This window comes from Ixodes scapularis, unplaced genomic scaffold (assembly GCF_016920785.2).
Source record: "Ixodes scapularis isolate PalLabHiFi unplaced genomic scaffold, ASM1692078v2 PGA_scaffold2__306_contigs__length_199485367, whole genome shotgun sequence".
NCBI lineage: Eukaryota > Metazoa > Arthropoda > Arachnida > Ixodida > Ixodidae > Ixodes > Ixodes scapularis.
The window spans coordinates 147,189,062-147,201,436 of record NW_024609857.1 but is presented as its reverse complement, the minus strand read 5'-3'; the positions used below and the strand labels follow the sequence as shown (position 1 = coordinate 147,201,436).

General features: G+C 48.9%; 1 protein-coding gene across 4 annotated transcripts in view; it reads right to left on the bottom strand.

The window, feature by feature from the left end:
• Positions 1–432: 432 nt before the first annotated feature.
• The window catches only part of LOC115332412 (mucin-17), a 180,825-nt gene continuing 168,882 nt past the window's right edge, over positions 433–12,375 (bottom strand). For 3 of the 4 annotated variants that reach the window (XM_042292059.1, XM_040499619.2, XM_042292060.1), the window contains exons 3-5: positions 9,300–9,491; positions 7,602–8,329; positions 433–6,983 (exon numbers count right to left, since the gene is read on the bottom strand). In XM_042292059.1, the coding sequence (XP_042147993.1) occupies positions 2,645–6,983; positions 7,602–8,329; positions 9,300–9,491 (5,259 nt within the window). In that variant the 3' untranslated portion in view covers positions 433–2,644. Of the gene's footprint in view, positions 6,984–7,601; positions 8,330–9,299; positions 9,492–11,689; positions 12,005–12,375 lie in introns of those variants that run through there. The other variant, XM_040499620.2, reaches the window with a different exon arrangement.

The window sequence follows — 12,375 nt, the reverse complement described above, 5'->3', positions numbered from 1 at the left end:
AGGGATCCTTGGCAGTTTGAAGGGACGACATAAATCAATTTCTTAACATATTGTGCTAGGATTTATTACAGAGCTGCCTGAAGGTACTAACTTACGTGAGCAAAAAGTTAGAAATCGGGAACTTGAAATGTCTACCTATAATGTTGGCCTGCTGTTGCACCAATCAGACACCTTTCGTTAGCAGACAGACACCGTAGATTGTGATTTCCAGTTCTTGATTAACTTTTTAGTGGAGCATGTTTGTTCAGGAGAATTTTTATACACAAGGTTCACCACCTTCAGGCACCTCTTTGGGGAATTCTGGCTCAATGCATTAAAGGGGCTAGGACACACGAAAAGTAAAACACGAGATAACTTGGCCAATGGTCCCTTCAAACTTTGACTGATGCAGTGTAATAAAGCAGAAATCGAAAATAAGACACTGGAAAAAGATTATTTGAGTGAAATACCTTTTAATACATCCTACAAGAAGAGCCATGATAAAAGAAGGGACAAGTTTTTTTTTTAAGACCTTGTTCTGCTCAGTGTCTATACAAAAATGCTCACATACAGCTCAGAGCACCAGCCTCTTAATACACAACAGATGATCTGGAATGGCACTATGCTTGTGCTCACAAACATACAGAGGCCTGAAGTCATAATTCGTGAAACTCGCACTGGTTTCTGTTTTCCATCCCGGGCTTATACTGCTTCTCCAGGCTGAATGCCTGCCTCTGTAAACACTGGTCACTTTACGCTCAATGAGCATATCTTTGCAAAGAATGCGTTACCGGTAAACATGTCGTAACAAAGATAGAGGGCTGTTCCAACTCCAACATTCAGTTTCCCCGCTCAACACTGCTCCCCGAAGCAAAGATGGTTCTAAGGCACGCTGCCGCCACGGGCAGAATTTAGAGAATGTCTCGAGACGCAGGAGTGAGGTGAAGACATGGGAAAGGGCTAAGACTAGAAAATGCACAGGCGTCCTACATCTCAACAATTAGTGCCATGATCCTGTAAGCTAATTCGCTGTTAGAACACATATAGACTCGCTCACAAAATGTTGCTAAGTGCGTGAGGGTGAAAGCAAAAGCTATGCAACGGCTTCCATTCAGACATTTTTTTGTCCAAAACATCTGTTGGAATTTTCGTACCCAGATAGCTTTTTTTTCATGAAACCAAACATGACATTAAACACAGTGGTTATGGAGCTTTAAGCAATGACGCTATCAGACAGCTCTCACACACTGACACGGCGAAGTGTATATTTCGACACTAAAAATGTGCTGGTCATTCGTACGGCTGCAAGCATGCATGAGGACAATGAAGTCACGCTGTCACACCTAGATTACCAAGCTAGGTTCAGCGTAACACTGAGGTGCATGTCGAAGTGCAGGAGCCCCTTCTTGCGGAAATCTGTGGAAAAAAGAATGCTTCCTATGGCACGTCATGAAGGAACGATCGGAAGAGATGAGAACAGGCGGCTGCATCGTAAATGCTCATGAAACCATTGATACATCCTCACTTATCCCGGCATAGAAGATTTGATTCTGTAGGTGTACATAATACCGAACGAGTAAGAGAACTGGGTTACATGTAATAATGCTGAAGATAAAAAGAAGCCGTTAGAACGACGAAGCATGGCCAAATCTAAGATTTGGTCCGTGGCGAGGATTAAATGCATGCCAAAGCAACCCCTACCACAAGCGTGTAAAAAAGAGTTAGCTACATCACCAGGCACCAAATACATTATAAAGTATGGCATAAATAAGGGCATCAAAATCATATGTACAACTCACTGCAGCAAAAAAAAAGGGAAACGAGAGGCCAGTAAGATTTTATCATGTACATCTGGCCCTTCTACTGGCAGGTAAGCAAGGATAAATTAATACAACAGTTTGGAGGTATTGATTTCCTTATAATGTTTCTTACGATTACTATTTGATTTTAAGAGATTTTCAATAGCTGTACATGTAATGCAGATCCATACCAATCAGAAAAATGACTACATTCTTTGTTCCCCTTGGAAAATTGGTTACTTCGATTTTAAAAAATTCAAGTCAATAAATTGTGTCCTCTTTTCAATGAAAATGCATGCAAGCTTTTAGAAAAGCGATAAAATATAGGTCCCCTTGTTGAACATGTATAGCAGAAACACCTTGTATGAGAGACAGCATACATGAAAAGTTTGCCAGATAAAATATGACTCAGATAATAAAAGAAGACAAATTTTCTTGACTGCAGCATTAGGCAAGTGCTTGTACCTACTTGAAAAATTAATGTAAGTCATTAATGAATGTCGATTCTTCTCACAATGCTCGGCAAGCTTTGCGTGCACACGGCTTACGTGCCCAGTTAGAGCGGACACTAAAAACAAGAGGGTACGTATATTGATGCAAAAGCATTCCCATCGTGGCACACTTACGAGAGACCAATGCAGCATTTGAATTTTCACCAGAAAAGGATCGTTCGGGAGTCATTACAGACTACCCTCTCCAATACAAGAACGCGGGGACCGCAGTCATAGTCTAGAGAATGGGCCGCGATGCACATCGAGCTCCCTAGTCACAACCACAATAAAAACAAACAAAAAATAGCCGAAATGAAAACTCCATTGAAAGGCTCAATGCACACGGGGAGAACGGCAGTGTACCGCACCGCGAAGTCACACCCAAGTGCTCGAAGGCGGGGAATGTGGGACGCCACCGACTACCTCGCGCAGTTCGCCCGTCTTCTGCTTGGCGCTCGCTGCCCTGCCGTCGTCTTCCGAACAGTCCTCCAGGATGGGTGGGTACATGTGGTCGTAGCGGTGCTGCAGCGACGAACGGACCCGTCCCCCTCGCTTGAGGGGCACCGTCGAGGTCCATGACGCACCCGTCGGACTCTCAGCCGGACTCGGCACGTTGACGGGAGATGTCGGAAGAGAGTGGGCTGCCTCTTCAGAGCCCTTGCTCGCGGGGCCGGCCTTGAGGAGCTCGACGGCGGACTTTTTGGCCCGTCCGTTCTGACCGGTGGTCTTGGTCTGCAGCAGCAGCTTCTTGAAGTCCAGCAGACTGGTTGGCTTGACCGGTCCGAGTCGGTCATTGGCAAGAGACCGTCGCTCCATCGAGCCCGGCGTGCGGACCAGCGAGACGTCTCCGGACCAGCTGCGGCGGTCGCGGGAACTTCGTGGACTCAGGAAGCCAGTTTCGGCGAGTCCGCCCCTGCTCGGTGTGCTGGGCCTGCTGCTGACCATGGGCGAACTGGACCTCGAAGACAGTGGCGACTGCGCCAGGTCGGCCTCGGTTTTGATTCCGTGCTTCTTCTTCGACGAGTGGATGACGGCAAACAGGTCCTCCGCGGACATCGGCTTCCTCCGGAGCTCTCGAGTGATGGACGTGCTGCTGCTGCTGTTGTCCGGAGATCTTTCAGAGCCAGAGCTGGACAAGCTGGTGGAAGAGAGTCCGGTAGGAGAGCCTCGCTTCGGCAACCCACGGAACGCGGCGTAACTCTGCTCGTTCGTGCATTGAGCCGAAGGTGGGGACAGGTAGGTGTTTTGGCTGTTGTACGCATTTCGAAGGCTGTCCGCGTACGCCGATGAATCGTTGGCTGTCAAGGTTTTAGACCCCGAGAGGACGAAGGCACGCTGCTCGGGGCTCCCGTAACTCCGATCCAAGCTCCGTTGGTTCGAACCGTACGCGGGTGTCGGGGCACTTGCTCTCACGGGCCACACATTCTGCCCGCCAATGTGAGGGGGTCCGACTAAGCGGGACGTATCGGTACTAGTTGCCGGAAGAGCTTGCCTCATGGGGCTCAAGGCATGTCTCTGGGGCTGCGGTGGGTTCTGCCTGTCATTTTGGCCGTGCACCCCGTAGTAGACCCTGTGCTGCTCTGGAATGAATTGTTTCGGTCCATTGGTCATTGGTTGGGCGACTCTCATTCTGTTATCTCGAATGCCGTCGTGCACTGGCGATGTCTCGTTAGCGTGGTTCGGACTACCGTAATTCTGATGCCGAAGCATCGATACGCGAGCCCCTTCCCTCGTGTCTGGAGTGGTCCTACCGGAATAAGTTGGATTTGAAGATTGCCCACGCTGCTGGGGAACAGAAGTCTGGTAAGAGTACTCCGCGGGAGTTGTCCTTCCATTGAGAAGCTCGAGCGGTTGTCTTCCTCCGTAGCCCTGGCTATTAACTGGCACAGCTCTCGGGCCCTCCTGCCCATACGCTTGCACGGGCCTCCGTTCGTCCGGAGTCCCGTAAGGTGCTCCAGTGTCACACGGGCCATTCGGAGCCGGGTTTTTCTGCGTGGGAGTCGTCCGTCCCGAATCCCAAGAAGCTACGGGAGGAGCAAAGTATGGAGGCATCGACGGGTAGCCTCTTGCAGGAGAGCCCGGACAGGGAATGCAGGGATCGGACGGCGGAGTGTAACGCTGCACCGGTGTGGTCCTGCCGTTGAACTGTTGCGGTACTCTCGTCTGCGCTGGATGCTGAACGAAGTTTGGCGGCGACGCGTGCTGCGGTGAGCTGGTGACGGGATACCCGAAAGGAGGCGGTGGCAGGCCGGAGACCCAGGTCGAGCCGATCGGCTCTCTCGGCGAAGGCTGCAGCGGCGTTCTTCGTCCCGGTGCCGTGGAGGCGGGCAGGCTGATGGGAGAAAAGTGGTGCACGGGCGTCACGCGTCCCGACGAGGCTTGGGAATGCCGAGACACCGGGGTGCTGGTTCCTGCCGGCCTGCTCTCGTAGGGCGTGGAAATGGAGGCCGGACGTTGGACGGGCGGAACCCTCCCCAACGACCCGCCGACATGCGAGAATGTGGAGGTCGGCTGGGGAGTACTCCTTCTGGAGGGCTCTTGCCGAAGTTGCGGTGTCCTCAACCCTGCCGCGGGGACATGAGCCTTAACTATGCCGGAAGGCGAGCTCGGGGTCGTGGCTCTCGGCGGGCCGGTAGGGGAGGTTGCCTCACCCCTTGACGGCGGCACTCCGACTGCAGAGACGGAGTGCCTGGTCCGCGGAACGGTGCTGCTGGAGTATGTTTCTGCCGCACCGCCCGGATCCAGCTTGACGTAGGCACGTGGGTCGGCATTTGACACCGGAGAAACCATCGGAGGTAGAGTCGCATACTTGTTTGCCGACGGGGCACTAGGACAAGGGATCTTCCGCGAGCCAAAGTTTACGGGCTGGCCGTCGCGTCGCCTTCCCAGAGAGTTTGAGCTGTAGATGACCTTGCCCTCGGGATCGAGGGTCACCCTAGCACCGACCCTGCTCGAGGTGGACGACTGCGTAAATACGCTGTTGGGTTCGTTCGTGACGCTGGGCAGTCTCGCCGACCCCCGTTCCAACACCTTGCTGCTGTAGGTGAGCGGAGGAGGTGGCGGGGGCACGGCCGGAGGCGTGGTCTGCGGGCTCGTCTGAGGGCTGCCCCGTGGACTCGTGTGGGGAGTGGTCGCAGTAGGCGAAGACTGCTCAGGGCATTCTCGCACGTCGGTGGTTCTCGGGGTCAATTGCGTGGCTTCCCGGCAGGAGCCCATGAGGCCAGGCGAGCGTGCCGGGGAAGGGGGACTCGGCGTCGACGATGTCTTTGTGGGCGACGCGTTTCGTGAAAGGTAAGATAGGAAAGGTGACCTCGTCCTGCTCATTAATGAGGACGGCCTGTTCAAATAGAAAGGGGTGTACGAAGGGCTAGACGCAGTAGCAGATCCCCCTGATTTTGGAGGGCTCGGTGTCTGGCGTATCCCCTCTGTCTGTTCAGAACCCTTTGTAGGACTTGCCGTGGTTCCTACGAAAACACGAGAGACATCGCCTGGAGAATTTCTGGGCTGCACGTCTGACACGGGGCTAGTAGATGCACTGGGAGTTGTTTGCACGCCTGGTTTTTGACTAATGGCATCAGACGTCGCGGTAGCCACCGCCGCCGGGTTTTTCGACGGCTTCTCGCAGATGGTGACCCTCTTTGTACCACCGCCCCTGCTCGAGTCGGGGGCAGTATCAAATGTCAGCTCGCATTCAGCGGAGGAGAACGACCCCAGGGTTGGCTGCTTTCCAGCGTTTGGTGACACATCTGTCTGAGACACAATTGCATTTAGAAAGGGCACCTTGCGGGGAGACTGCACACCATACATGTTGCACCGGTCAGCTTCGGAAGAATCTTCATTTTCTTCCATGATTTCTGTCTCTGGTCTCTTCTGCCGAGGGGCCTCCTGGCCACTACCCTTACACGTGCTAGGTTGCACTGCGCCATTTGAACCGGAAGCCGAAGGGTTCTTCTTGGGCGCCCTCTTCTCAAGGTCCAGCCGGCAGTTTTCCTCGTCGCTGGGTTCCGGGGAGACTGCGCAGATAGACGGGTACCGGAAGGAACCGATGGACGTCTTCCGCCTTAGCCTCTCGCCGACCTCGCAGTCAGATTCCGAGACGTCCCCCGCAGACAGAGGCGGAGAGTTTTCTTTCTGCGAAGGGATTGGCGACAGCGTCCTGACGCTACAGAGCCTCGGCGGGGGAGCGGGAGGCACCCTCGACCTCTGCGTAAGCGTGCTGGCTATGGAGCAAGTATCGTTGCCGGTGTCGTTGGCATTCTGTGACAGGAAGCTGTTCAAGCTCAAGTTCCCGATAGTGTCGATGGACGTCTGCGAACCCCTGTCCCCGGCTGCGGCAAAGTTGCCCTCCTCTGCCTCCTCTCCGAATTTACCGGGGGTGTGCTTGATCAGACCGCTGTCGGTGTGCATTGAGGTGTAGTAACCGTCCGTGTCCACAGAGTACACCGAAGAGTCTCCGTCGTCTATGTGGCTGGTGAAGGGATCGGAGCCGACGCTGATTTTACGCCGGGGAGAGGAAGAGGACTTGGAGTCCGACTGGCAGGTCTCCGGCGTGATTGTCCCAGACTGGCTCTCGGGGTCCGTCGAGCTGGAGTTGATGTTGGAGCGGCAGGCTGTAGCACCCGGGGGGCCGGGCTTCCAAGACGACGCCGCGGTGGTGCCGGTGAGGGCGACGGACGCGTCTGAGCTGTAGCCCGCTACCGTCTCGTCGTGCGACCTGGAAAGCAAGCAATGGATGCTGGTAAAAGGTTCAATATTTCTAAATATTAACGCCGAGCAACTTTGATTCACAAAGCCCACTTGGCTGCGAGCCACTTTCACATTTTGATTCTCGAAAGGTAAGCTACGAAAATCCAAAGCGACTCGAGGAAGGAGTCAGTCTGCACATTGACGGAGGCATAAGCCCTCCTCCATAAGCCCTCCAGGTATAAGCCCTCCTCATAAATGTGTATTCGCTTCAGTATTTTATTCGGTCACCTTGTTATTTATGGTAATATAATTTGCCGAGGTTACTGCACTGCAATGAAGAAGAATAAACAACACCGTACACGTACAGCAATTCAATCTTTTATTAGTGTAGCATTATGTTTTTGCGTGCCTAGGTAAGTTGAAATTCAAAGGATCCACTCATGGTTTAAACATACTATGAACACTTCAACTATAGATACACTTTAATGTGGGCTACATTCTGTTTTCTTACTGTTAGAACCCTTGGATCATGGGCTCATTATGCAGCCCAAAACCATGGCACACTGCAAACCTACCTTTCACCTAAGTGAGCTAGCACAAGAGGTGCCAGTCATCCTTAATTGAGAAGTGCTAGAGTGCAACGAACCTCCCATCAGTGCTGTGGTGGGTGTTGTCAGAGAAGAGGGAGTCCTTGCCAAGGGAGCTCTCCGAGTGGCTGTGCGGCATGGTGTCCGGGGAGGCCATGGACGTCTGTTGGTCCGAATCCACCGACGCCCGCGTGCTGCTGCTGGCACTCCAATTGCCGCTTGAGGACTGCCCATCCTCCATCCCCTTGGAGCCCGTACGCGCTGAGGTCTCGCGGAGCTTCACTGCCACCGTCATGGCCGCCGAGTTGGTGGAAATTGGAAGGAAGGACCTGCGCTTCTTGTCAGTCCCTCCAGTGGACGTGCCGCCCTCCGCCTTGCCGTCCCCCGCCCTCGCGCTCTCGTTTTTTGACGAGCCTTCCTCCTTCTTGCTTGACTTCTTGAGAAACTTCCAGTCTCTGCCCAGTTTAAAGTTCATTGCCTCGTAGAACGAGGACCGCTTCTCCGTTTTGGCGGCGGCGTTGTTCTCTGCGGATGAGGAGGAGAGGTCTCCGGAAGACGGACTCCCCTCGGAGCGGCGCTTGCTGCGACTGGACTTGCCGGCGCTGCTCGTTGTGGCAGTCAGCAGGTCGTCGTCCGTCTGGCAGGAGGTGTGGATCAGGGCCTCCGTCTTGACTATGGTCCCAGACTTCTTCCGACTGGCCAGGGCCTCTTCTATCTCCTTGGAGTTCCCATCCGAGATGGTGTTGCGCCTTTTGTGGTGCTTCTTTCGTTTGATCAGGAAGTCAACCTGCACGGGTCGAGTGTTTACTAGTTTAGTGTTGCTGCTCAGCCTGCTATTTGACTTGGGGCATTTTGGTGTCTCACAGGAAAAGTCTTCACTTAATAAGCAGGTAACTAATAAAGAATTATATTTTCCTTTCCTGTCTTCAGGTAACCATTTCAATTTGTACTCTTATTTTATGTATTGCCTCCAATGCACTTTGCAATTGCCTAGAGAGCCTCCAACTTCTTTTCTGTATGGTGACAGCATTAGAAACTCTAATGTTCTTTCAAAGAATTATAACCCAGTGAAAAACCTAAGGAATAAGAGTAAGAATTGACAAAACAGTTGCAACTAACTGCTCAATGAGACAGTCAGTTCCAACTGCACCAATGTCTCAACAGTATGGAGATTTCTATGTCTGTCACAATTGTGTGTAATGTTTATATGCCAACTGACTTTACAAACTCAAGAATAAGTCTATAATGACGATGAGGGAAGAGACATATGCAATACATTTTGTATGCAATACACTGTTTAAACCAGGTTATGAATCTTTGCGGATATCACAAGAAAGCTACCAGGGGAAATCCTTGGTAAGACAGCAGCTGAGAATCTCCTAAAAAAATTAACACTTCACTTCCAATTTCCTAAAAATGCTCAGTTTCTTATAAAAAGATTAGCAGCGATGCTAAAGTTCTAAGGAAGCTGTTCCTTAAATAAAGAATGGTTGAAATTCTGAGCTTTGTTTCACAGGGGCTTCTGGTTAATTAACCGTTAAATAATGCCACCGTCTATAAATTTGCTCTATTATTTGAGATATACTGCACAGCAATATTAACGCTGGACCCAGTAGAACCTTAGCATGTTCATATTGATCTTTTAGAAGGCATATGTACTTTCAATTAAGTAACCCTGTAAATTGAAAAGGCTCGGTTCACTTGGCAATCTTGTAAAGTGCCTGCGCTGACTCAAAACAAAAGCTGCAAACACTCACATGGATCAAAGACCTCCGAACAGACGACAAACGGTTGAAGTTGCTCTCGGAGGTATCGATGGGAACCACGACTGGGGGGTACTCCAAGGACAAAGCATGCATCTTCTCCTCCGGGGAAGGAAGCCTCAGCAGTGGCTCCTCCCCATCACTTGTCCCATCCTGGGCCTCCTTTCCCACCAGCAAGCTTGCAGGCTGCACACAAGAAGAACAGGCACCATCAGCATCCACTAGGGCAATGCTTCTCAAACTCTGCATGGCTGCAGACCGCCAACTACGGGTAATTTGTGAACCCGCATTGAATATGTTTATATGTAGTGTTGCGTGAATGCTGAAAGTTTCAAATAGCAGTTCTGAATAATACAGTGATATTTGCTTCGCGAAGAACTACGATATTTGTATACCTCGGTGTCTTGATCGCGGCGGGCTAGTCCTGTTGAACATACTTTTTATGGAGCACCAGTGCACTGCAGAGAAGCAGCACCCGCAGAGCTTCCTTCAGCAGGTGTTGCTTCTCCACAGCACACCGGTGCTTGGTAATTAAGTGTGCTCAACGGAGTAAACATCGAGATCAACACAATATTGCAACTGCGCACTTGGGACAAAGGTAGGCTTTTAAAGCAGGCTGGTGCACTTGTGCGCTTGGTGTATTTAAAAAGAAACTGAAACCTTGCGAATGTTGATATCTACATTGCAATAGAATTTTCAAAATTAAACTGTGTCTGCTATGCAGCGATGCCCTGACAACCTACAATTATCATTAAGGATGTTTTTTTTTTTTTTTTAATATTTGAGATTGACGAAAAGTTATTTGCATGTAGAAAGATTAGTAACTCCACTCAATTAGGTATAGCTGGGTCTCTTTCTCTCTCCCTCTCTCTCTCTATCTTTCTATATATATATATATATATATATATATATATATATATATATATATATATATATATATATATATATATATATATATCACAGGCATTTTTTGTCATCTTACAGCGGTCTCTGAAGAGGAAATAATCAAAAATATGATGATGATTGAACCATACTTGATTGAATGAATTGATGTTTTACGAAATCCTGGCTCTGCCGTATATTTTGGCTATCGGGGGTCTCGTAAGACATTGATTTCTTGGATCAAGAACGGTTCCATCATCATCATTTTTTCAATTATTTCCTCTTCAGAGATCGCCGTAAGATGATGAAAAATGCGTGTGATATATTCAAAAACCATGGTTCTCGATTCTCGCAAATGATGATGATGATGATATTGTGTTTCTAAAGCTTACAAACAAGAATACTACATGTACACATGACGAGACAAACAGTGTAAGTATTTATGGAGCAGAACGAGCATGTACCACATGCCAGAAGGCGTCGTAACACGTTCCACGCGGCGGCGTGAGCTTCCAAAACACCTCCGATTGGATACATTTTGGTTATCGTGCATTAATAAGACAGATAGGAAATGCCAGAAAGCCAAGGTGGAGTAGCGGAGTGGTTAGCACACCCAACTGGACACTGGGAAGCCCAGAGTTCATATTCTGGCTCCGCCATATATTTTGGCCTTTGGTGTTTCGTAAGATGTTGATTCATTCTATCAAGTACATTCAATCATCATCATATTTTTGGTTATATATATATATAAATAAAATGTAAAATGCATCATTTACTTGACATTCCAAAGCAAGGCATCGGAATTTCTGAGGTCACAGATTAAAATTATCTCATAAATGGACAAGTGGAAGCTTAGGAACAACCTTCACGAGTTCAGCTGGGTTTTCGTTTAAGCATGGTGCTACAGTAATGAAAGGCTTGGAAAAACTATCTGATATCCAATTCAAAAATATTCGGCCAAAACCGTAATTCGCTTTGAACTCAGAATTCACTATTCACACATGTTGCACACATCGAGAAACTTTCGCCACCGTAAGTCAGAGGAAGCTGAAGTCGTCCATTCAACTGAATATAAATCACACGGATCAGCACAGACAAAGTGGTCTCACAGAGGAAAGTAAAACTGGTAAAGGATATCTAATCACTTTCACCAAAAAAAGCCTGCACTAAAATTCACTCACAACTAGAAGCCAGCACGAGTGCAGGCACTATGACTCGTGAGAGCCATATTATAGCTGAAAAGATGATCCGTTTGATAATTTCGAACTACCTAAGTGCCCCTGTGCCTGGTACTAGACCAATCACCAAATAGGCGCAGACCCAATCCAATGTCACCGTCAACCGTGTGTAGGTGTTTAGGGCTTGCACGACCTAAACACTACACTTTTTTTTAAGCCAATCAGAGTCAATTATAAAATGTGAGACTCCTTGTAATTTGTGTCGCTTTTTGCTTGAAGCAAGACTATTTGATATAATCTAGCTTAAGCCTAAAGTATACTCACAGAGGGATGTCGCTCTTTGGAGAAATATTTTGTGCGCCTAACGATATGCCTCGTACTGGTGGGAAAACAACCTGGCTCTTCCGACAAGGAACTGAGGGCTGCCTGATGCCTATCGCTCTTAGAGTTTGCTCAGAGAGCTTGGAGTCCTCTTATCACTATTCTAGTCAACATTGCTGTGCCGAACACCGATAAAGGACAGCCTTGTTACCGAAAAGAGAGTTATTTTTCTCTCCCCCAGCTGAGCCAAAACCACAAAGCTTATTGGAAAAAAAAAAAGCAAGCCAAGCCAACACGCTTATTCATATTCAAATACTTTGCAACATTTTTTTTTCGAAGTTTTTTTTTAATTATAGCAAGTTTGTTGTTGCAATAACACGGTATGTTTCTCCTTTAGGCTTGAGGCTTGGTTCACAGCTGAAAGGAGTCAATTTAGACAGCGCTGTTTATGCGCGCCTGTATTCCGGTCATGTTGTCGAGATCCTAATATATTTGAAATAGTGATATAGTATCCTTCAGAACTTGCAGAACTTGAAATTGTGTTCATTTGTTACATCACCAGATATGGCAGAAAAAAAATAAAAGAAGAAATAAACCATCCAAACTGATATTAAAAAAAAAAACATATGCAAGTGATGTTAGCGTTTTTTGGAGGCAGATCTGGTTTTCAAGTAATGAAGCCCACTTAC